Source organism: Haliotis cracherodii, unplaced genomic scaffold, assembly GCF_022045235.1.
Source record: "Haliotis cracherodii isolate W230 unplaced genomic scaffold, xgHalCrac1.p SCAF_4, whole genome shotgun sequence".
Classification (NCBI taxonomy): Eukaryota; Metazoa; Mollusca; class Gastropoda; order Lepetellida; family Haliotidae; genus Haliotis; species Haliotis cracherodii.
The window spans coordinates 68,059,946-68,086,599 of NW_027266297.1; the positions used below are offsets into that span (position 1 = coordinate 68,059,946).

Below are 26,654 nucleotides of genomic sequence, written 5' to 3' on the forward strand. Positions count from 1 at the left end.
TATATCACAGCGTGTCAGCTTAATGTGGGAGGAAAGCCTGAAGTGATGCAGGTCTCAGACGTTAACCACTTCGGTGAAACCCACAAGCACGGTTATGGTCTTTTGGTATGACATGATCGGGATTCGAGAATCTTCCACTCTCCAGATGGAGGCTCTACCATTAGACCGAGAAGGTGGTTTGACTTATATTTGGAATAGAAACAATGGGAAACTCCCTATAGTTCACACAGGTCCCATGAACCAAATCATGAGCCTGGACATCACTGGTCTTGTCAGTGTAATAGTAATAGGTAATAGTACTAACGTTTACAACACACTCTCCCCACAGCCCTATCAAATTCAAATTGCATTCACGTATCCCTGCAATGGTTTATGCATAACAATTTAGCTTTCAACTTCGGATTGTATTGAATTGATGTTGGACATCATACAGTCCTGTTTTACAATTGGGACTGCCAAGTTCAGATCACACAAAAATACTTTCTCGAAATAAGGAAGAATTTTGAGAAATTATCCATCTTGCACTTTTAGTATTTACACTGTGTGGGAAGTTGGGTCTTGTGCATAATGTAGTGGTGTTATTCAGCATGTTGTTTGCAGTTTCCCTGATGTACACAGCTGCTGTTCCAAATGTGTCTGATCATTACACAAGCAAACCCATGGAGATGCTGGTCAGTATGCCAAGCTTCCTGTGAGAGCTGACTAAAAAGGGGATCGGGTGCTCAGGCTCTGTGAATTGGTTCACTGTGTAATTACCAAAGCTTTCCATCACTGGTTTGCCTGGTCCAGAATTGATTGTTTACAGGCCACCACGATGGAGCAAAAATACATGGGAATGCAGCCCTCAAAAAAAACAAGCATACATCCCTCTGAGTAAGGCAGTTTCAAGACCAATGCTGAAGAAACAGAAATACAGAGACAAAACACATCCGTAGGTTTTCCAATGATTTACTACTTACATCATGTTGAATATTTACACAGAATGAGAGCTAAGAATTTTCACATTTCAACACATAAGGAAAAACACCCAATGTACATCGAGATAAATTTAACATACATTAGTCTCTTGGATATAATCCACCAGTACAGTAACATGATCAACAGGAAACAGTTTGTACAGCCAGAGTGAGTCACATTTAATGTAGCATGCTCAGATGGGAAGGAAGGGTGTTATACGGGTTCATATCACATAGTCGGGTTATATTGGTCATATCACAGGGTACTCCAGGGCCCACTTGCACAAAGCCAGCTTAGCGTTATGACTATCGTAAGCCTAGGTTAAAGCATGGGAGTTACGATAATCTAAGATCGTTTTGTGCATGTGGGCCCAGAAGGAGAAGGGAGACTGGCGACCAAGGCAGGGGCAAAGCAACTGTAACCATGGTAACAATATCAACACCATGCATGGCACAATTAGATACTTGAGTCATGAAGGGTGATCTGCAAGATCAAAGCAATAACTTCCAAAATATACCAGATTGCTAACAATACATAGAACTAGTCAGGATGACCTTGCCTCTATGGAACACCCTTCTTGTTGAATGTATCCAATTGCGCCAAGCATGTCGGCCTGAGCCAATGAGGGCATGTCAACAAGCTTACCATAATTTATTTTATGTACACTGCACCTCTAGTCAAACTGACATCATCAACTGCACTGTAAAACAACGTACAACCTCCAACCACACTGTACAACAATGTACACCCTCGAACCAGTCAGTATTATCTACAAACCAATCTGCCTAACAGTACCCAGCACTGGATCATTAACATGGGCCTTGCAAACTTTGATAATGAATAATCATAAGCTTCATATCTACCACATATATGAAATATATGTTATTCCCCAATGGCAATGTGTCGTTTCTAGAGGCTGTAGTGGCTTTCCCTTTCACACAAAGAACCATTGGTATATCCCAAGGGACAGTAGAAACTACACATTGTGACTCAATTTATGTGACCAGTTTTAGAGTGTAAAAGAAAAGGAGAAAGCTTAAGTTTATCGTCCCCAACTACGCCAATTTAAACCATCCACATGGACCTTTTTAATTTTCCATTATTTATATTTTTTACTTAGGGTAGGTAACTTTACATGCTTTAAAAAATTTGCAAGTATGCGATTTTACCATTTGGGAAAGTGTTGCATATATTTTTTAAAAATAATGTAATTAAAATGATGCGTCCCCTCCCCCAAAAAGAGAATAATAACAACTACAAAAGGTTACGTAGTCTCTTCATTATACTCCAAACCAAAAACATACTACTTTTTGGAGGTAAAGGTTCTACAATGTTAATAGGTCAGGGTTTACCCAATATCAAAATCAGCTTATTACAGACCTCTTAGTCGAATCTTGAATGTTTGTTACAAGGCCAGATCATGTTTTTCTTTCAGGAACCTCTGTATGGAATTAGGCAAAAGGTTAGAGTAATTCAGACACTCATGCCGATACAACCAACATGACCAAGGCTCTCGTCTGAATGCAGACAGGCTCCCAGCACTATACGTTTGCAATCTCAACCATTGGCTCTTGTAACTTTGGTTTCTTAGCAACAGAGTAACACCACATACTGTAGATTTAAAAAACCCAAAACACTAAAAAAATGAAACAAAGAAAATGTCCATTTTCCCCTTTAAACAATTAAATTATGTTTTATTTACTACACTTTCCTCCTAAACATTGCATGTGGATCTCAGTGTAGTTATTTCATTACAATATCTACACCAGATATTTAACATGGAAATTAACAATAACTATAGGTCTTCCAAATTTGTATAAGCTACTCTGATAGACATTACATCATAATGACAATCAATAGGTTTATACATAAATTTTGTATATTTTTTTATAAAAGTCAATGAAGGCAATGACTGCCAAAATTAATGCAGATGATGAAGTAAAATGGTATTTACACAGATATAATGTTTATATTTAACGTCGGGTAAACAAGTGAATCTAGTAACGACTCTGAAGCAACTGCTTTACACAAAAATAACATTGCATGAAGCTGGTGGTACAAGCAAGTTTAAAGTCATTAACAGCTGTGGCCTGAATGTATCTTCAATAAAGGCCAAGACAGACTCTTGGACTGAAACATCCATACATCTGCCATTATGAAACAAACATTGCGTAACCATGGTGACAACATATTGTATAGATACTGACATTGGACAATAATTTGTGAAAACTTTGTTGATTACATTATTTTAAGAGAAAATCTAAATTAAAGATTTATACCAAGGAACTGTATCAAATTATGAGCGTCCCATTAAAGTTTACAAAATAATAGCAAATATGTTTTTATTGTTTCCAGGGGAAACAGAAAACAAGAAGTTTATATATTCCCTTGAACACAGAAATGACAGGAGAGAAACCGTCGGGGTTAATCATAGCACTATTTTGATATGAAATGATGGAATACGTAGTGTAGTGGACTTGTATTTATGTCTGCCATTCACACTCTATACATTCACACAGTAACAAGGTAAAACATACCCACAAACCAAGTTTCATCTGAGAAAAATATCCTTCAATTCTGTTTTTGATTATGAACTAAGAAATACATTCACTATCATGATTCCATAAATGTCCAACACACGGACAGGTGTCATGGACAATGTACCCCTTCCTGCTGCAAGTCAAGTAAACCCATGACAATGTACATTCACGTAACAAATGTTGAGATTCAAACAAATGAATTGCTAATGGCTGTTATCAGTTATCAGCAACATGAATAACAAAGGGTAGGGTAATTTGATCATGGCTGGTAGGTCAATATCAAAACCAAATCTAGATCACGAAGATAACAAAACTTCTTATCAATTAAGTAGAGGTCTATCCAGTGAGGATGTGTTGAACTGACAATTCAGATGCTCTCCAGAGTTCATGAACTGACTACTCAGTACAAACAACATGCAAAGCACACATTGATCAGATGAAGCAATTACATGTAAGGTTGTCTTGGTTAAATTCAAAGTGAAACAAAATCTCTCAATATAAGTGACCTTCATACGTTTAACAGAATGTAGATACATTGATGTCTATAGTGAAATTATCTTTTTGCTTGTTGGTTGTTTAACACTGCACTCAGAATTATTCCAGTGGCCTGTAAATAATCAAATCTGTACCAGACAATCCAGTGAGTGAGTGAGTTGTGTTTAAGCCACTTCTTAACAGTATTCTAGTTATATCGCGGCGTGTCAGCTTAATTTGGGTGGAAAGCACGAAGTGATGCAGGTCTCAGACGTTTATCACTTTGGTTAAAACCCACGAGCACGGGTATGGTGCTGACAAACCTAGAAACATAATCGAGGCAACCCGCGAGTCGAACCCACAATCATAGGTTTCTGGTATGCCCAAGTGACCCAACTCTGCACAGCGAATCGTGGCACGTTAGATGACTGGGCCACCCATGCACCAGACAATCCAGTGATTGATACTGTGAAGGAGTCACGATGGGGCAAGAGGACTATCAGCCAAGTCACTGAGGCAGACCACCCAGTCTATTTGGCTGCCTCTTGCAAGCAGCATAGGTCTCTAGGTTACCAATTCTACCGTGAGCCCCCATGGGGTGGTGTATCTATCTACCTGTAAATAACACACCAAATTTGTAAATTGTCATGGACATCCAGAAATCAACCTCCAAGTTGGCAATGTAACAAGAAAGGCTGCATTCAGATGAAGTAATATAAGTAGCTCACATTTAGTAACTTTGTTATAATTATCATGATTTCAGCATTCAGTCTTAGCATGTTGAAGAAAACAATGTCATCCAGAGATGTTAGTGCATAGGACATCATATTCTTTGCCCTGCATGTGATACAACATGATTGCATTATCAAAGGACAGATTATCCAAATCTTTTATTACCAGGAAAACGTTGCCTCTTGCCCATTCTACCCATGAATACTTTCAACATTCAAACAAATCCATTTTATTTTAAGAAAAGGATCTTAAAAGTTTGTAAACAGGGTGCAGAGGAAATCAAATTAAAAGCGAACCACGGCTGTAATGTTTTGAATGAGGGTATGAAACTTGCGGAGTGGGTGGGCTGAGCGTCCTAAAAGCATCCAAGTATGAAGCAAGTGTGATGTACAAAAAGCATTATGGGAACTCATTGTGAGCTCAGGTCAATGTGCTGTACTGACACAACACAACAGCAGACAGTTTATATCACAATATCATTTGCCATGTTTCTTAAATTCACATGAAACAAGAGATCTGATATGAAACAGTTCTTAAAAAACATAATGGACTAAAAATAAGAACAACACACTTCCTTTCTCTGTGCCCCTTGTCAAGTTATTGGGCAACATGTACCAAAAATGAATCGTGATTTGTTTCCTTGGTAATTACAATATATCAACTACATGTAGAGGTTGAAATAAATAAATGATAGTATTTTGATCATACTTGTGTGCTGCTAATAATCTGGGTATGCATTCCGACATGATTCAATTGCAACACAGACAAAGCATAAATCTGCAGATGTATTAACACTGGGACTAAGGGGAAATGTTTTGCTGGACCTTTACATACATAACCTTGTAAAACAACATCAGTGAAAAATGGGTTGACCAACCCTGGCAACTCTATGCCAAATTAACAAAAACAATAGGTTCTGCAGCTCACAATTCAACTGTGGTGTAACAATGGTGGCGAAAATATACTGTGACGTCACATAATTAATTCTTGCTCTGTTCAAATTTGTCTTGTTAGTTCTTTATCTTTCTGTATAAGGATGTTATTGACATGCTGCAAGGACACGACGGAAATCAAGGGTAATGTTTGTTTCTTGTTTAACACAACACTCGGCAATATTCCAGCCATATGCCGATGTCCTGTAAATATTTGGGCCTGTCAGACAATCGATCTTGTCAGCAACGATCACTCCATCAGGATACGATGACATACAATCAGTCAAAGTTAACGAGGATCAACAGAAACAACAAACCTTTCTACACAACTGACAACCTTACATCACCTTATACATGAGTAACATGCTATGTAGAGGGTCAAATGCACACATTCATCGTGATAATCATTTAGGTGCCAAAAAAGCACAAAAGGGGTGAAACGATACATCTGTGCAGCATGTTTTCATGCGATGAAACTATACGAGATACATATTTTACTGTATCAATACCATACACTTTATAAAGTACATTATTTACCACTCATTTAATGACCCCCCCACCCCAGCATTTTTTTCAAAATGTGTTGTAAATAGTGTTTCAAGTTCACCACTAAAAATAGCCCCTACAAATGTGTCTACAGCTAGCTTTTCCTTTTGAACCTGCTCTGAAATGTTAATAGTCAAGAAGTTTCCACACGATTTGACGCGAATATGCAAATCGCAACCTATGTATCATGATACATACCGTGTCATAACCTTTCTGTATCGTTTCACCCCTAAAGAAAAAACATGCAATTTGAGAGTATTTTTCAGTATGTTAAAGTGAAGGTCAAACCAAAGCATATTACAAATTATGGAACACAGTGTGAGTCCCATTTGTATCTAATTACCAAATTTGAAATGAGAGTGAGTTTAACAGGGCTTTCAATAAGGCTGCAGTGGAGGCATAGTGTAAAAGGGATTTCCGCCTTCACATATGTATCCTTGGTGGGAAATGCCTGTGGAGTATCAGCTTCAGGTGGTTCCTGAGATTATGTTTAGGACAGACAATGGGCGACACACGACAGACGAACAGGCCATGACATAAGCTCACTTGACTTGCATTCAGGTGAGCTACAACACATAATGGTAAAAATCTACAGCATCAAATATGAATATAACAGCAAATAGTTTACTACCCTAATCTACAGCAACAGGTAAAAAAATTAGTTTGTCTCTATGTTTATAATGTAGTCATTTTCAAACAGTAATGGTGTACCAAAGTTCAAATATATACAGTATGGCAAGCCAGGATGACTTGTAAACATCGGACAGACCAGGCATCGTCATTATGTTCAGAAGTCAAATTAACAGGTTAACAAGTTGAAGGCAAGTGCTTAGGATGCTAATTATAAATACACTGACACACAACACAGATTTACAAACAGTTGCATGGAGATATAACCAGATAAAACACTTTAACGGGAACAAGGGCTGTCATCAGCACTGTCATAGACGCTTCATAACAATGTCTACTGATCATGGTAGTAACAATCAGATGCAATATCTACCAAACATGGTGAAGGCATTTCTCTTTCTGAAAAGAAATATTTATAGATTAACAAATAAATTTAAACTTGAAATGCTAACAGGAAAATCATTTGGTATTTGCAGCTTTCAGTCAAGAAGTTTAATTGTAAATAGAAGATGCCGAGATGTAGGGCTATTGTTACAAACAAGTATAGCCTCTACATAATACAAAGAAATATTAGAGACAAGAGTAAGGATAAGTATCAAAATTATGTCTGGAGCCTTGTTGTTGTTAACATGTTCAGTCTATTTTTTTCTAACAAAAATATATCTAAACAGGGTTAGAACATAACATTAGACCGCCAGTCTGGGCTAGTACAAATTCCCGTGGGATTGTACAAATTCCTGTGGTATGGTACAAATACCTGTGGGATGGTACAAATTCCTGTGGGATGGTACAAATACCTGTGGGATGGTACAAATTCCTGTGGGATGGTACAAATTCCTGTGGGATAGAACAAATTTCCCCATTGTTTTAACATTTCAAGGGCATTCATTTTATCTTTACCCAGACTAGTAAGGTTTTGTGTTTAGTTCCAACCCTGTCAAGGACTATGTAGCTATTTTGACCATGATGAAATCCTGAAACATGCATCAAAACAGCACAAATAATCATGTCTTGTTCTTATTTTGGGCTATGACTTTGTCAAGGAACTTTTCTAGGTCCCGGTGTGATCTGTAGCAGTTGTTCTCGATGCTCAGGGTCAGCTCTGGCAGCAGTAGTTGAATCAGGAGAAACACCTTCTCTCTGAACTCCTCCAAGCACACATCGGGAGACCGACACAGACTAACACAAGTTTCAAATACAGGCACCCCAGAGTTAACCCCCAATAAAGTCAAACTCTCCAACTCCATGCTCAGCTCTTCGGAGTCTTTCACATCATCCTCTGCCTCAGCCTGCTGCAACAGCAGGATAATGTCATCAACAATTCTGGAAAAGTGTCGCCCCTCGGGGGCAATCTTTGATAGCACTGGTTGTAACCTTGGAAACAGGTGGCAGAACAGGGTGTGGAGTTTCGTCTGCAGGTTGGACAGGTACAGACAATGACGCACGAATCTTCGTTCATGAGCTTGTAGTGAGTTTTTGCCACTGACTGATACCACACTGCACTCGCTATGAGACCTGGAGTGGCGTTTCCTTCTGGCAGGGCTCTTTGATCTGACACAACATTGACAGGAGGAACTATTTTTTCTGCCTGCCTTTAAACGTTTGCTTCTAGATGAGCCACCCTTTTCGTGGCACTTGTGAGTGTCCTGGGAATGACTTTGAAACACTTTGCTTTCAACAATTTCTGTTTCAGGCTGCTTGATCTGTGGCTGTGCTTCCCTTTTATCAATCACCTCAGCAAAATATTTTGGTGGAGAATTTTTAATGCTTGATTTCCGCTCACACTTTTTCAGCTTCAACACAAGGGGTGGACTACCATTACTGTTCGTCTTATTCGTGAGGTCACTGGGAATTACAGTAAAACGATGACTATCACAAGAAAATTGCGGACTTTTTGTATGACCAGAGACATGATTGTCGTGTTCATGACGTGGACTTTCCTCACAACAACTCTCACTCTGTGAACCAGCGCCTGAGTCACTGGCACCTATTTCACAGCCATTCCGAGACACATAACCAGTGCTGTCACAGTCAACACCAGCAGACAAAGTCCGCTCAATACACAGATTTCCACCATCTCGCTTTTTGTCCAAACCAATACCTGAACATGAATCAATCTTGCTTGTGACCAGTTCCCCGCTGGCAGATTCCAACTGATGGCAGCCATTACTTCTGACCGACTTTTCCCGCTCTGAGGCAGAAAGCGAAGCCAGGCAGTGCTTGCTGCTTGTTTTCTTGGATCTATGATTGTCTTTGGGAGTGAAAACATATGTCTCCAATAAGGAATTGCACATTTTATCACCGACTGTATTTGATTTAGGATATGATTGTTTCTTGAATTTCACTGATGATTGATGAGAATCCCCTACTGATTTTGATTGGTGACTGAGTGAAGCATGCCCTCCATGCACAGAGGCAGTGGTGGTATCTGGGAGCTGTAGGCTAGGGGTGAGTTCTGGGGGATGTTCATGGAAATTACCATCCAGGTGTTGAGAGTAGGGCATGTCTGGGGGCCAACAGTTACTGCTGGAGAAGTCATCTTGGATGTTGGGTGGCGAGTCATCACCACTAAGGCATCCTTCACTCTCTTCTTCCAACATCATGTCCTTTCCCATCCCCACAGAAGCATCACATCCAGGGGACACAACTCCGCTGTCATCTGTCTGGCTGCCAGGGCTGAGGCTCTTCTTACAGCGGACCCATCGTTTGCGGGAGTATTTCTTCAAGACTGCCTTATATGCATGAAATCTCTGTCGGGTGGTGGACTTCATACGCCTGCTGACTAGATTTGCTGGGTTCATCTGAGTTGACAGTGGAGATGGATAGGACGAGAAGGGAGACAACTCAGTGTCGGTATCGCTGTTGTTGTTAGTATCTACCAACATCACCTCATCTTCAGTGTCACTGTCTCCGTCCCCATCCTTGGACTGGTTCAGCCAGGCTTCAAACGCCTGTTCAAAAGCACCAGATTCTGATGGCAAACTCATTATGTTCACTTTAGAAGTTTAGTTTTCACATTTCCTATGTATTCTCAGTACTACCGTTCATATGATGGAAACTTGATTTGGATGTAGAGTTCACATGATTTTGGAGCGGGTAAAGCTGACAATTTTCACATATTGAAAGGGTGTGTGAGAAGAAGTTGGTAGAAATGGTAGATGTCCTGGATGTATCACCTTGCCACTGCAAATAAAAACAAAAAACAAATTATACAACTTTGTACATCCATTCACATGGTGAAGAAAGATACATCTGTGTTTGTCAGGCAGTGTTTGAAATAAAATATACTGGCAGGCTATCATCAAGACCCACAGACTTTAGAAGCTGCAGGCACTGACTAAACCTTACATGCCCCTTATTTTAAAAAACAAAACAAAAAAAACAGCAGCTTATTGTGACAAATAAATCGACACATAAATTTACTGCAGGACATAAGGACCCAAACAAATTTGCAACTACGGCCCGACACAAGATCTACCTGCCACAGGCCTATGGGTAAGCACATGAGTGTTGTCAGGCGTGGTTTTGTTTTACTAAACAGAACAGTTTACAACCAATTCCCAACACGACCAGGGCCTAGTAATATTTCTAGTCTAAATTCTGAAAATGATGCCAACATATAGGAATTAATGACTGCAAGGTTTTACCCTTACCCACAAAACCAGGGGTCCCAAATAATTCATTTCAGGGTCCTGTAAGATAATGGAATATTGTAATGGAATATTGTAATGCACAGTATTGTAAGATTTGATAATTACTTAAATATATTAAAAGGCCTTTAGTTTTCTTGACAAGAATTTGGTACAATGAATATTAATGTGCATCCCTACATGCCCTAAGGATGAAACATTTGTTTGTTTTTCTGTGTGCATTCTATACAAATGTGCGTACTGGACACAGATTCATAAATCATGTAAGACCCAGGATGACTGGGAGACTTCACTGATTGATGGCGTAAAATATTTCTATCATGTTGTTAAGTGTATGACACTGTCGGAAAATGATTTTTTACACCTTGCACATAATTGTTTGCTACAGGGTTCTATCTGTGGATGGTAAAAGTTCACAAGAAAATGTCACTAGTCCACCCTGAATTTAACTATTCTTTGGTGTGTTAATTTCGCACCCTGATTCATGATCAAGATCAATATGCCTGCCTGTAGGTCCCCATGGCTTGTAGATATTTTGCTGGGGCCATAGTTTCAAACTTGAGCAAGTCCTTATGGCCCACAGCAAATTAGTGTGTCTATTCATTTGTCACAATAAGCTGCAGTTTTATTAAATGGGGGCTTGAAGAGTTCAGTCAGGGCATGTAGCTTCAAAAGTCTGTGGGTCCTGATGATGACTGGCAATTTTTCTACAGCTGCACACAGAAACATTTGTTTTCAGCTCATCACTGAACAGTTGCAGCTTCCTTTTATCATGATATGTTTCCTGGCGATTGTCACACTCACACAACTCACACTGAAGGCAACAACTGTGATGCATATTTATCAGAGACATCTTTCTCCTGTAAACAATGGATACAAAATTGTGCATCGTGTCCAGTAGTGATTCCAGTAAAATACAGTGTACTCATTCACGTATCATTTGAACTGCAATGAATTCATATCCTGTAAGACAGGACTCCAATAATCTGGACGTTACTCTTTCCAATTGTGGTGAGTTGTCTTGTTAGAACATAAATTGTCACAGGGGCAGAAAGTGAATTTACTATAAGGTTTGAGAATCGCTAAATTTGGATGGGAAAGGGTTGGCTAAAGACAATCAAATACTGACTCAACTACTGATTACATCGTACATGAAAATACTGAAAATACAGAAAATTTAAACATGAAAGGATCGGCCTAGTTCACAATTGCAGGTCGACATAGGTAACTAGTGTCTATACACATACAGAATTATTATTAATTGATAAATTGATATGGTGGGCTTCTGGGTCAATATATATCGATACTAATTTTCCAATTAATGATAAAACTAGCTCTAACCATGCCAACATCCTGCTATAAGCTATCAAAACATCACCACAAGACAACATGGCATTGTCACAGTTAAGTAAAATTACCAAGCCGTTGACAAAGAATTAATAACTGCCAAAGCCCATGTTGCTGTATTTTACTTTTTATATCAATTTAATTAATTTGTATCTATCTTGACTGGTATCATATATTCTGGTTGCAACATACAGCTAATTATAGTAGCATCTCTTCACCGAGACACTTGTCCCAGTAGTCCAGACAATTCACTATAATGAGCATTTTGGTTGAAAACAAGACTCTTCACATCAACTGGGTTCCTCTGAAATGATTACTTCTTGGTCCAGACATTCCACATCTTAAACCTAAACTGGAATAAGAACAACAGTCATCGTGTATCACTGTTCAATAACATCAAATCATATTTTTCATGATTTTCATTTTCCCAAAGAAGCAAGAATATGCCTGTGTATGGATTGACAACATAAACTGGTATATCGACCTACTACCAACACAAGGCAATAGTGATATTATGGCAGTGGTTTTTACAAGAGATTAATGGTACAAGAACATTAACCTTTGACAAACCATTGTTATCATAACCTATTTTGACAATTTAATGAATACCATTCTGTCACAAGTATATCTGCCACAATTACTCAGATAACTGGTTACGGTTTAATGAGAATTCATAGCCATTTGAAAAACATACAAACTGATGTTCGATTTCAAAGATTTACTAATAATAATCGTTTGAAGTTAAATTCAATATTGCTAATATGTATTATTTGCCCATCAATAAAGTCAATGACATAAATCATGTATACCATGGCAATAACGCTTCAGTCGCATTTGTTTGTAACATTATATTTTTGTATGGTTAGGGAGTTTTACGGTTAAACTTAAATCTACAATTCCACTGAAAGGTTTCCAGAGAATGTAAGTAACTCACCACAGAATTGCAGGAACATCACTGAATTTGCTTCTCTTTTTCAACAATCAATACACCAATTTTCATTATTCATAAACATTTCTATCGCATTTTGCACTCGAATGATGCACAAACATTTAACTTTCAACTCCAAATATGAATTCTACAATAAAATACTATTTGAAATAACTAAATCTCATTCATAAATGTTCTTGTGGTGTAATGACAACATAAACTATGCTTACATCTAACCATAATCCTGTCCATGTATACCCCATATTTCAACACTGAACACATTGACTTACAATTCAGGGGTTTATACAAATATTTCTTTCACATCATGTTCAATCATATGCCAAAACATACCTGACAACATTACTTTATGAAATATTTCATACTACAATCAGTGGTAATAACTAACCGCTTATTACCTTTGGTGATAAAATCAGTTTGTTTACATAAGAAACCAATAACGCTGGAAAAAAATTATACATACTAGCGATAGCACTTGTAAGGACAGTAGTTGTTCATTTATAAACAGAAAGTCTGTATTTGACTTGAAGTTACCTGTCAGGTTTTTAGATCATAAAATACATGATACAGTTAATTGCAAATGCTACATAAGTATGATGTAGTTGAGATTTCTGTCATGGCAGTGCAACTATTACTTGATATCAATCAAAGGTCAAGCAACAAACAGCTGTCGAAAATATTAAACTAATGACCCTGGGCATCCCTACTGGTCGGAAAGACAATGGGGATCAGTTGGGAGATCTACATGATACATTTTCAGTTTCAGTTTCTATTAGTGTAAAAGAAATTTCATGTGACGATCAAAATTTCTAAGCATCAACATTATCAACACTGCAAAATGTATGTCACTAGTAATATTCTGCAAACTTTCACAGCCTTGAGACAGACATGACATCACTTAATAAGCAGAGAAAATGCATAGTATTTATATATTTTTCAAAAAACATTAACTTAACCATTTTATCATGATCCAAAGAATACCTCATTTGGGCATCCACCACGTCCAATGTCACATAACTGGCAGATGAGACAAATGCTCAATATTCTAGTTAAATGTAGGGGTGAAACGATTCAGCAAAATCAGATTACGACACATATCATGATACGAATCACAATACGCATGTTTATATGAAATTATGAGGAAACTACTTGACTACATGTATTTGAGCAGGTTCAAAAGAAAAACCTAGCAGTAGACACATGTTTGTAGCGGCTATTCTATGTAGTGAACTGGAAACTCTAATTACAACACATTTTGCAATATTTGATATAGACAAAAGCAAATGTGACTGTTGCTGCAGCACCAGTGCATGATGTAACTGCTGCACCAGTGCACGATGTAACGTTTCACAACTATATGAATGTCATCAATTAGAAAGAACATAAAACATGTCAAAGACAGGGAAAGTGAAAGCTTAACCTAATTCTAGTACTCTTACCATATGCGATTTCGGCCCCACAATTTCTTATCATAAATGAAAAACTGCTAAAATGAGTATTTTTGCATAATATAATGCACGTTGAGAAGGCATGTTGGTGATGTAGTTTCCTCTGTATAATAATACAGAAATGGAGTTTTGCTAAAGTGAAATGTCATTTAATGCGACATATATTCTGAACAATCCAAGAACATCAAATGTGGCATTATTCATATTTAATCAATCATAGGAGTTGATGTCAAATGGAATACCACACTAGTTTAGCCTCGGATAGACACTATTTAAGTTGTTTCGTCTGTTCTATATTAGTAAAGCGATCACCTGCCAAAATGGAAAATGAATGTCAAGTGAAAATGTAAACATATCCCATCAGAATTTGAGACGGCAAAATAGACTAAATTATCAGCGACAGTTGATTCTATTTCTGTTTTAGGTATTAATACTCACATATAAGGAAATATGTCCGTACAACTTGCAGTCTCTAAGAGAAAATTGATGAAACGGTGAAATTTTAGTCCTATGGCAGCCGCTTCTCAATCGTTTAGAAGGCGCGAACTGCCACCTAGCGGCTACTTCTTCTTCCGGCTTGCACCAGTTTGTGACGTAACTTCCTTCGATCAGGTTCGGTAACTCGCGGCATGTTCACAGGTGCCCTTCGCTGCAAGAAAAAAACGAAAAGGGACCTTCCCTGACCCATGATAATTCAAAATGCAGTACGATTTCAAAGACGAGAAGCAAGCTCAAGAGTACCTCAAAACCCTCGACATTGAATACAGATTTCAGTGTTACAAGGAAAAGAAACCCGAAGGTCTAGGCCTACTAAGCGGCTATTTCTAAAGTTCCAGAGAATTTGTTGTAGTGTTACCAATATTTAAAAATAATTAGAGCGGTAGAACTAAAACAGATTGGAAACAAGTTGTCTCCGTGCTCCACGTGCGACGCTATGTTTTAGTACTTCCTAAGTGAACATATGCATTTGTGTACAATGATTTCTGTGTCTTTTTGTACTAGTTTTCACTAGTGGAGGTATTTATATCCCAACATCAACAGTGAGAGAGCAACATGGTAGTACCACTGCCTAAGCAAATAAAATGCACATAATGACATGTACAGATATATCAGGCTTTGAGTTCAAATATGTTCTATTTCAAACTATATATCATGTTATTTTTAATGAAATCTTTGCCCAGACAAAAAATAGAACGTGTAGTGGCTGCCTTGAAGAGACTAAACAATGTCCACTTAGGTACAACAAATGGAAACAAAAAAGCGTTTTCGCGTCAATCGGTTCTACTATATAATTTGCAATTATCCATTAAACTTACATGATTTAATAAGTGTGTCATTTCTCCTACAGATACAAACAAGTGACCAATACAGTTCACTTGCTGTGTGACCTGTGTCACTATGATGTAAGGCAAGGACAACTTAAACAAAAATATAGACAACTGGTTAAAAGCCCTTGTCTGATTGGTTCATGTGATCTTGATAAAATACAATGTATCCTGCCTGCAAGGGAAATAAATGTCTGAGCGGGAGAATAAATCCCTTACGGTATACTGTAATAATTTATTTCTTAATATTTAAACCTAAACAAATGTACATTAAATGCCAATAATTATTTCTCTTGAGTTTAAAAAATTATTCATTGAAGTAATCAACAATGATCAAGTGTGTTTGTACAGTGAAAAGACTCTAGTCCAATATTTTACCCAGTCAGGTTAGATCAAGGACAAAGAATGCACCATTAAAAATTGTCAGTACAAAACCTGATTGAATCAAAGGAGTTGAAAAGTCATATAAAAACTTTTGACACTAAATCAAAGATCAATAATCTGTGTGCATATATGTGGAAAACATATCATTCAGCTTTGATAAAAATTATTACTAAAACCAGTTTTGTAAATTTTAATCATGGTTTGCCATGCAATTGTAAGCAATTAATGCTCTAAATCATAAAGTCTGTGTCGGCATTAAACCCAACTCCCTTACTCACTCACTCATTAGTATTTCAAATTGACCGCCTCCGTGGTAGAGCGTCCGCCCGGAGAGCGGAAGGTCCAGGGTTTGATCCCCAGCCGTGTCATACCAAAAGACGTTAAAAGATGGTACTTGTGGTTACCCTCTCTGGCGCTTGGCATTAAGGGGCTAAAACAAGGACTGGTCGGCTCGGAGTCAGTATACTGTGTCTGAGTGGGTATTCATGTTAAACTGAGGCATGGTATATCAGTGAGCTAGCACTATAAATCGGCATCAGTCCGGACTAGTACAAGCAGCCACACACACGTGCATGCACGTCGCTATATAAGTGCAATAATCTTGGACGCGACGTTAAACCCCATTTCACTTCACCTCACTGAGGCATGGTATCTCAGTGAGCTAGCACTATAAATCGGCATCAGTCCGGACTAGTACAAGCAGCCACACAAACACACACACGTACATGCCCGTCGATATATATAACCAATAATGTTGGACGCGACGTTAAACCCCATTTCGCCACCACCATAATTCAAATTGTGTTATACCGGTATTACCGTGCACCTCTGTAAATAAACTTCCTCTAATTTTGTAGGATGCCAGCGTCTTGCTGATTTCCTGGACAGCATCAGGAAGGACTTCAAGCAGGCAGCCGCTGTATACAAGACGAACTGTGAGGAGAGCAACTATGGCGTCAGCTGTTACAAGTACGCCAACTATAACATCATGGGAAGAGGTATATGAAATGGCGGTCGTCAGTCCCTCTGTCTTGTTGCTACAGATGTCTCAGATTATACCTACTATGCATCCATATACTGTCTCTCATGACTTCCACTCTGTGGTATTGTGGGATATGAAATAGTGGCACTCTGTTCCTCCTCTTTGTCATTATCATATTTTTTACATGACAAACCATGATTCGAATTTACAAAAGAATTGGAAAGACATTTCAATACTATTGTCACTAAATCAAAGATCAATAACCTGTGTGGTTATATATTAAAGGTGTGACGATGCATCGATGGATTGCGATTCTTTACTTTTCGATACAAGTAACGATCACAGTTGCACACTAAGTAAAAAATATCAATTCTAACCTTCATATGTTTGATTTAATAACTGTTCCACTAAACACAAATCAGTAGTGTATGTTAATAGTGGAAGCGTAAATATTTTCATTTGTTGTGCCTTACTTGACACTGCCAACTGTAAATCGTCAGTGTGCCAGGTATTTTGCCATGCTGTCTATGAAGAAGATGGCTTACGCACAGATAAGAGCACATGCGAGTATCGTGATACATATCGGATCAGGAGTAAGGTATCGTGATACGTATCAGATCTCACAGCTGGTGTATCGTCCCAGCCCTATCATAAATGGGAAACATATCATTCAGTTAGCCCTCTGACATACCAGACCGTGGTCATAGAATCAGGCATTTCACATTTCAGACATAGATAGTTCTGGTATTTGTGCTGCCACGTTAATTAGGGAAAAGTAACTGATCATAATATTTACTGGACAGAAGGTCCGGGTTCGATCCCTGGTAAAGTCATACCAAAAGATATTAAATAAATGTACTTGTGGGGCGGTCTGGTAGCCTAGTGGTTAAAGTGTTCGCTCGTCACGCCGAAGACCTGGGTTCGATTCCCGACATGAGTACAATGTGTGAAGCCAATTTCTGGTGTCCCCCGCCGTGATATTGCTGGAATATTGTTAAAAGCGGCGTAAAACCAGACTCACTCACTCAATAAATGTACTTGTTGATTCCCTGCCTGGCGTTCTGCATTGAGGGACTAAAACAAGGACTGATCAACTTGGAGTCAGTAATGTGTCCTAGTGGGGTATCCATGTTCACCTGCGGCATAGCATCTCAGTGGGCTGGCACCATAATAAGGGCAATAATCTTTAATGGGAAATCAAAATCCAACATGGATTTGGAGTGGGAGTGTATGAGCTTCTCCCCTTTTAGAAGCATACTGATCATGTTGATACACACCATTTATCTAAACCATTTGGTGACATTTCTCCCAACAAAAATAATTTAATTGACTAAATTTTTATTAACAAATGCCTTGTATTTAAATTGACTATCCCTAAAAAAGGCTGGACCCCCCCAACTCAATTACCTAAAGGCTGTATCCACACTTGAAAATAGCCATCCATTTCACCAAGACTTGTGCAAGGACCACGAAAATTGTTTAGTCAAGTTTAGCCCTATTTATAACACCAGGGCACTTTAAATCTTCAAAGAATAAAAGATGAGTTTTGATCTGTTAATCTAATCTCAACAAAATGACCACAACTACTTTTGCCTGATGAATTATCTCCCTTTCACCATGGCAACCAAATTTTGAATTACTTCAATGTAAATAGAACGGCTTTTGTTAATGTAAGAGGCATGTTGTGAACGCTTCATGGAAATGTTACTCATTCAAGCTGTACAGATGCTAATTAGTTGAGAAAAAAACCATCAAAATTGTTCCTTATGAAAAAACATTTTATCCTTTCTAACAGGCTGTCATATACAAATATAATGATCCCATCTCTTTAACATTGCAGGTATGGAAAAGAACGAAAAAGAGGCATTGAAGTATTACAGTAAAGCTTGTGCCCTCGACCATATGCCAGCATGTCACAGTGTGGGCCTGATTCATGGGAGCAAGAAGGTCTGTCCTCCCGATGACATGGGGGCAGCCTTGAAGATGTTCACGAAGGCGTGTGACAAGGACTTCCTTCCCAGCTGCTACTACATCAGCGGCATGTACATCAGGGGCAGTGACCAGGTGCCCAGGGATATGAAGAAGGCGTCCGAGTTCTCCAAGAAGGCATGTGAAATGGGGCATTTGTACGCATGTTCCAACTTGAGTCAGATGTACAGGAGGGGGGAGGGTGTGGAGAAGAGCACTAGCTTGGCGGACAAGTTCGAGAAGAAGGCGCAGGAAATACGGGATGGTAGGACACGAAAGGAAAGAACTATAAAATTCGGTGAATAGGAGCATAGTTTTTATTAGACATAGTTGATGATGGATAACGTGCATTTTTGAACTTATTCCTATCTCTCATTATGAATTTCTTCCTTTTTCTTTGTTAAAGTGCGGCATGGTACCTCAGTGAGCTAGCACTATAACTAGTACAAGCAGCCACACACACACATGAATGCACATAGCTATTTAAGTGCAGTAATTGTGGACGTGATGTTAAATAATTTCACCTCACCTCCTTTTTCTTTCAATCCTTACTTGGAGACATGCTTGAACAATGAGAGAGTGAAGGTGGCAGTGAGAAAGAGAATGATGTGGCGGGAGTATTCATGTGATCAGGTCGTCTAGGTTTCCATGTTTCGCAGGGTGGTGACCATGGTGATGCTGAGATGTGTTTGCATGAATTGTTTTTTGAAGCTGAAAACTTTGTTCAAGCACGTTTCCACGTAAAGATCGATAGAAGAACGGAAGAAATGCATAGTGTGAGATGTGATAATTATATAAATGTACAAGTAATTGTAAAATGAACAGTTGGAATATTCTGCAGAATTTGGTGGATTTGTTTGTGTTCTATTATGACCAATTGTCAGCAATATTTTTTAATATGGAAGAATAATCAGATGTTTATAGGTATTTGGTCTCCTATGATCATTTACATATATATTTGATAAGGTTTGTTATAATCACGTCATGGAAAATATCGAAATCTATCAAATGTGAACATTTGTTTCATATGAATAGAGTTGTGAAAGGTTGTTTATTCAGTGATTGAGTGAGGTTATATTTAACGTTGCTGACCAGTGAGACAAAGGGTTGCTTTCCATGCAACTTGTTTGTATCTGATATCTAATGGCGTGATTGTAGTAATAGTTTGTGTGAAATCTACCCCAGAAGGTTTATGGAACAAAATGAGCTGTAGGCGGCATGGTTGCCAAGGCTGTCGGTCAGCAACATCTAGGTGTTTCATGTATGTTTGGCAACAGTTTCCATTGTCATGTTTCAAGTCACTTTTATATGCTTGACAGGCCTGGTTGTCTAAGGTGCTGCTGTTCACTGTGCAAGATTATGTCCGTCACAACTAGGTGGGGGCATGTGTGGCTCAGTCGTCTAAGACGCCACGATTCACTGTGCAGAGTTGTGTCCCTTGGGTATGCCAGAAACTTATGATTGTGGGTTCGAATCCGAGATGCCCAGGGGGCACGAGTGGGCCAGTTGTCTAAGGCGCCGCGATTCGCTGTGCAGAGTTGTGTCCCTTAGGCACGCCAGAAACCTGTGATTGTGGGTTCGAATCCCGGTTCGCCCCGATTATGTTTCTAGGTTTGTCAGCACCATACCCGTGCTCGTGGGTTTCACCGAAGTGGTAACTGTCTGAGACCTGCATCACTTCGGGCTTTTCTCCCACATTAAGCTGACACGGAGTGATATAACTGGAATACTGTTAAAAGCAGCATTAAACCCAACTCACTCACTCACCCAGCTTGCCCAATTAGGTTTCTAGGTTTGTCAGCATCATACCCATGCCTTTGGGCTTTTACCAAAGTGGTAAATGCCTGAGACTGACATCTATTTCAGGCTTTCCTGATGTTAAGCTGTCAAGCCTTGATGTAACTGGAATACTGTTCAAAGCAGCATGTGTTTGTTTTATATTTAAAGTAAGAAAACTTGAGATGTCATCACTTACTGTTTTTATAATGAGCAAGGGTTGGCTGTGAGCTCAGTGCAGCAGGATTGCTATTTTTGTAGCCTGCTTGAAGAAATGTGAGAACAAATTAAACAAGTGGGTCCCCATTATCAGAATGAATTAATTTAGTGTGGGATATTTGTGTGAGTAGATGGGAAAGAATTGTGTGTTGTTGATTATAAGTGTTATAAAAACTTGCAACTTAATGATTGGATTTTGTTTTCATTTTTTTTATGAAAGGTGGTTATACCTTCAACCAAACACAGAGAAAATTAGTACAGTTATTTGGCTATACCATGTACTGAAGTGAGCTGAAGCAGGCAGTGGTAGAGAGAACACACTGTAATCAATGGTGACAGGGTTGCCCTGAGCTGTGATTGATGGTGACATGGTTGCCCTGAGCTGTAGTCGATGGTGACATGGTTGCCCTGAACTGTGATAGATCGTGACAGGGTTGCCCTGAGCTGTGATTGATGGTGACATGGTTGCCCTGAGCTGTGATTGATGGTGACATGGTTGCCCTGAGCTGTGATCGGCGGCAAAATGGTTGTCCTGAGCTGTGAACGACAGCGACATGGTTGCCCTGAGCTGTTATCAACAGCAAAATGTTTGCCCTGAGCTGTTATCAACAGCAACATGTTTGTCCTGAACTGTGATAGATGGTGACAGGGTTGCCCTGAGCTGTAATCGATGGTAACATGGTTGTCCTGAGCTGTGATGGATGATGACATGGTCGCCTGAGCTGTGATCGGTGTTGACATGCTTGCCCTGAGCAGTAATCAATGGTGACATGGTTGCCCTGAGCTGTGATTGATGGTGACATGGTTGCCCTGAGCTGTGATCGGCGGCGACATGGTTGCCCTGAGCTGTAATCTGCTGTGAAATGGTTTCCCTTAGCTGTAATCGATGGTGATATGGTAGCCCTCAGCTGTGATCAGTGCTGAAATGGTTTCCCTGAGCTGTAATTGATGGTGACATGGTAGCCCTCAGCTGTGATCGGTGGTGACATGGTTACCCTGAACTGTAATCGATGGTGACATGTTTGTCCTGAGCTGTAAACGGCAGCGACATGGTTGCTCCAGGCTGTGATCGGCAGCGACATGGTTGCTCCAGGCTGTGATCGGCAGCGACATGGTTGCTCCAGGCTGTGATCGGCAGCGACATGGTTGCTCCAGGCTGTGATCGGCAGTGACATGGTTGCCCTAGGCTGTGATCGGCAGCGACATGGTTGCTCTGAGCCTTCAACATTAATCAGTTATGACATAGTAGTCACAAGTAATCACAGGCAAAGAGGTGTTCACCATCTTCAGGATCCAGGCAATCAGGACGTGGATTATAGTTACAGTTCCCACCACTAGCATCCGGTGCTTGGGGTATGGTCTTGATACATGACAGTTAATATTTGAAGCAGGTTCACATGTACACATGACCCGTGGAGATCCGGGGTAGAATAGGACTTCAGTAACCCATGCTTGCCGTGTGTGGAATAGGTGAACTTATATTCAATGCCCCCATGAATAGGATCCCGGTGTGGAATAGGTGAACTAATATACAATGTCCCCGTGTATGGGAACCTGAGTAGAATAGGTGAACTTAAATTCAATGTCCCCATGTATTGGGACCCGAGTAGAATAGGTGAACTAATATTCAATGTCCCCGTGTATGGGATCCCGGGTAGAATAGGTGAACTAACATACAATGTCCCCGTGTATGGGATCCCAGTGTGAAATAGGTGAACTTATATTCAATGTCCCCATGTATTGGGACCCGAGTAGAATAGGTGAACTAATATACAATGTCCCCGTGTATGGGATCCCGGGTAGAATAGGTGAACTAATATACAATGTCCCCGTGTATGGGATCCCGGTGTGAAATAGGTGAACTTATATTCAATGCCCCATTGAATAGGATCCCGGTGTGGAATAGGTGAACTTATATTCAATGCCCCCATGAATAGGATCCCGGTGTGGAATAGGTGAACTTATATTCAATGCCCCCATGAATAGGATCCCGGTGTGGAATAGGTGAACTTATATTCAATGCCCCCATGAATAGGATCCCGGTGTGGAATAGGTGAACTAATATTCAATGCCCCCATGTATGGGATCCCGGTGTGAAATAGGTGAACTTATATTCAATGCCCCCATGAATAGGATCCCGGTGTGGAATAGGTGAACTTATATTCAATGCCCCCCATGTATGGGATCCCGGTGTGAAATAGGTGAACTTATATTCAATGCCCCATTGAATAGGATCCCGGTGTGGAATAGGTGAACTAATATTCAATGCCCCCATGTATGGGATCCCGGTGTGAAATAGGTGAACTTATATTCAATGCCCCATTGAATAGGATCCCGGTGTGGAATAGGTGAACTTATATTCAATGCCCCCATGAATAGGATCCTGGTGTGGAATAGGTGAACTTATATTCAATGCCCCCATGAATAGGATCCCGGTGTGGAATAGGTGAACTAATATACAATGTCCCCGTGTATGGGATCCCGGGTAGAATAGGTGAACTAATATTCAATGCCCCCCATGTATGGGATCCCGGTGTGAAATAGGTGAACTTATATTCAATGCCCCATTGAATAGGATCCCGGTGTGGAATAGGTGAACTTATATTCAATGCCCCCATGAATAGGATCCCGGTGTGGAATAGGTGAACTTATATTCAATGCCCCCATGAATAGGATCCCGGTGTGGAATAGGTGAACTAATATACAATGTCCCCGTGTATGGGATCCCGAGTAGAATAGGTGAACTAATATACAATGTCCCCGTGTATGGGAACCCGAGTAGAATAGGTGAACTAATATTCAATGCCCCCATGTATGGAATCCCGGGTAGAATAGGTGAACTAATATTCAATGTCCCCGTGTATGGGATCCCGAGTATAGAATAGGTGAACTAATATACAATGTCCCCGTGTATGGGAACCCGAGTAGAATAGGTGAACTAATATTCAATGCCCCCATGTATGGAATCCCGGGTAGAATAGGTGAACTAATATTCAATGTCCCCGTGTATGGGATCCCGAGTATAGAATAGGTGAACTAACACAAAATGTTCCCATGTATGGAATCCCGGGTGAATAGGTGAACTAATATTCAATGCCCCCATGTATGGAATCCCGGGTGAATAGGTGAACAAATATTCAATGTCCCCGTGTATGGGATCCCGGGTGAATAGGTGAACAAATATTCAATGTCCCCGTGTATGGGATCCCGGGTGAATAGGTGAACTAATATTCAATGTCCCCGTGTATGAGATCCCGGGTAGAATAGGTGAACTAATATTCAATGTCCCCGTGTATGGGATCCCGAGTAGAATAGGTGAACTAATATACAATGTCCCCGTGAATGAGATTCCGGGTAGAATAGGTGAACTAACACAAAATGTTCCCATGTATGGGATCCCGGGTATAATAGGTCCCCATGCATCCTATCCACGACTCCTGCAATGACTGGGTGGTTACAATGTCCAGGTGATTGTCCTCGTGTCCCAAGGGGCGGTCGGGTAGCGTGGTGGTTAAAGCGTTCGCTCGTCACGCAGAAAACCCGTGCAGCACATTTCTGGTGTCCCCCGCCGTGATATTGCTGGAATATTGCTAAAAGCGGCGTAAAACCAAACTCGCTCACTCACTCCTCGTGTCCCAACCCAGTGTCGTTGTTTCATCCCTCGTCAATTTGGTTTGCTTTGAACAGATTTGCTGCAGTACGTAGGCGCCAGGATATAAATAGATAGTACATTTGTAATTGCAAAGTTTTGCTTGTTTGTTGTTTAACGCCGCGGTCTGTAATTACTGGACCTGACAATCCGGGGGGGGGATGGGGGGGGGGGATATCTCGAGCATGGATACGAAGACATACATCAACTACGTCAGCGATCCTGACCACCCGATCACTTTATAGTCGAGCTGGCCTTCTGAAGACCGGTACTATGGTCCGGATCTTCACTAGGCGTAATTGGCAAGTAAAACATGTCAAATGCCACTTGCAATTTGTAAAATGCAATGGATGTGCTTGTAATAGGTATGGAGTCAACACACTACCAACATTTATACAGCGATCAGTTACCCGCAGGAGAAATAATTTAAGATTCACTTCTACCTATAGACAGTAGTTTGTAATGTTTTCCTCAGTTCCCAATCGATTTCATAAACAAACGCTTGGTCATACGAATTGCAATTCAACCATGGTAAAAGTGACGTGGCGGATTACTATACAGTGGGGCACAAAACTGTTGGAGATGGGCAGCAGGCATCTAGCTATTTAGTACTCAACATCATTTAGTGAGCCAACTGGCCACGGCCAAGATGAGAACACACTCCGTGCCAGACGACCAACAAAGGATCGAAATTAAATGTTAACTTGCAGTTTCACGTGCTTCACACACACACACACACACACGCACACACACACCACATAAAAAAATAACAAAACAAACAAACATGCAAACAACCAACTGCCCCAATATCACAGTACAAGGGCGGGTCCAGCAATTTTAAAAGACTAGAAAGGTCCAAACTTCCACAACCCTCTCTCAGATACGTTTGCAGCCTACAACATACTACAATACGCCTCCGCCCCCCTCCCACCCCCGCTCAAAAAAAACAAAACAAAACAACAAAAACCAAAACAAACAAACAAACGAAAAATCGTTCAGCCATTATCATGAATTTGAGGATAGAGATCGACTGGCGCGACGCGCAGAGACCGTAATTACATCGGTTTAGGGTCTCTGCCACGTGGAGATCTCTGTCACACATAATATTCTAACTCAAAATATATCTATATTAGTTTGTTTTCCTGTTGAACATAGCCCATTTCCGAATTATCCCTTCCATGCGAGAAATCCCTCTCGCACAACCACAACCCTTATCTAGCTTTTCTATGTTGATACATAGCATTTTATATACACTGCTATATAATACACTGGATGGATTCTTCTCTAGTTTGTAACAAACACTAAAGAAACTCCTGGACCAAAAAAAGCCAACAGCCAACTGTATAAAAAAAGGTCGAAGCTCTCAGCAAGGAGACTATACAAAAAGACTGGTCCTGTTTTCAGTCCGTGTCTCCTCCGTGAGTTTCTACAGATGCGTGTCGTGTTATGCAAAACAATAAGATCACGCCACGTTGGATGTAGGTAGTTATGTAATTTCCGGCTATGTCATCTACGGAGATCGAATTTCGTCATTACTATGTTTACGCAACACCATCAAAAGCTGTTTGGAGAATAGAAGTGGTTAAAGAATGACGCGGTCTTATCTTAATCATTGGATTCCTAAACGTACTAACAAAGCTCACTGTATGATACATATATTGTTTTCATCATAGCTATCTATATCGTATCACGCTTTTGCAATGTAAGGTCCCAGCAAAGACGCGGATGTATGTGTATGTACTGGATTTACATATAAATAGATCTATATTTAGAAAATTATATAATATATATATATCCTAGGTAGGCGCGTAAGTTGAATCCGTCTTTAGTATAAGAGACAAAAACTTTGTGTACATTGTTTTCAACAATATGTAACATATGTTTCGCAACAGCATGCAATTCAATGTTTTTAAGTATTTTTTGAGTCCCCGGACAGGTCAGATGAATTGGTGATGTGTTGTCGCCCCTGAACGGTAACCACCAGATGGCGCTAGAAGCCGTTCTCGCAAATGATTGGCTGTTTTTTCGGCGGGGAAGTGAAATTTCGATCCACTTCCGGTCTATATATACAACATTCGCCCGCCATATTACTATCATTCTCTCTCCATTCGTGACAGTGACAGCAGCGTAAATATTTTCTGAAACAAAA

The 26,654-nt window shown here is 39.9% G+C and overlaps 2 protein-coding genes across 2 annotated transcripts; one reads left to right on the forward strand and one right to left on the reverse strand.

Moving 5' to 3' along the window:
- Nucleotides 1-958: 958 nt before the first annotated feature.
- LOC139478603 (uncharacterized) lies at nucleotides 959-14,750 on the reverse strand. The gene is made up of 2 exons (XM_071261156.1): nucleotides 14,641-14,750; nucleotides 959-9,994 (listed from the first exon to the last, which is right to left on the reverse strand). Exon 2 carries the CDS (start codon nucleotides 9,796-9,798, stop codon nucleotides 7,816-7,818), a length of 1,983 nt encoding a protein of 660 aa, XP_071117257.1. The 5' UTR covers nucleotides 9,799-9,994; nucleotides 14,641-14,750; the 3' UTR covers nucleotides 959-7,815.
- A 73-nt stretch (nucleotides 14,751-14,823) lies between these two features.
- Nucleotides 14,824-21,009, forward strand: LOC139478777 (cytochrome c oxidase assembly factor 7 homolog). Its single transcript, XM_071261396.1, has 3 exons — nucleotides 14,824-15,001; nucleotides 16,769-16,909; nucleotides 18,734-21,009. Exons 1-3 carry the CDS (start codon nucleotides 14,902-14,904, stop codon nucleotides 19,165-19,167), a joined length of 675 nt encoding a protein of 224 aa, XP_071117497.1. The 5' UTR covers nucleotides 14,824-14,901; the 3' UTR covers nucleotides 19,168-21,009.
- The last annotated feature ends 5,645 nt before the right edge of the window (nucleotides 21,010-26,654 follow it).

What these genes read in the sequence shown, in the direction of transcription:
- LOC139478603 (XM_071261156.1), bottom strand. Translation starts at nt 9,798, where the DNA reads ATGAGTTTGCCATCAGAATCTGGTGCTTTTGAACAGGCGTTTGAAGCC.
- LOC139478777 (XM_071261396.1), top strand. Translation starts at nt 14,902, where the DNA reads ATGCAGTACGATTTCAAAGACGAGAAGCAAGCTCAAGAGTACCTCAAA. An exon ending in CAAGGAAAAGAAACCCGAAG is followed by an intron (nt 15,002 to 16,768) that starts GTCTAGGCCTAC and finishes CTAATTTTGTAG; the next exon opens with GATGCCAGCGTCTTGCTGAT. An exon ending in CTATAACATCATGGGAAGAG is followed by an intron (nt 16,910 to 18,733) that starts GTATATGAAATG and finishes TTAACATTGCAG; the next exon opens with GTATGGAAAAGAACGAAAAA.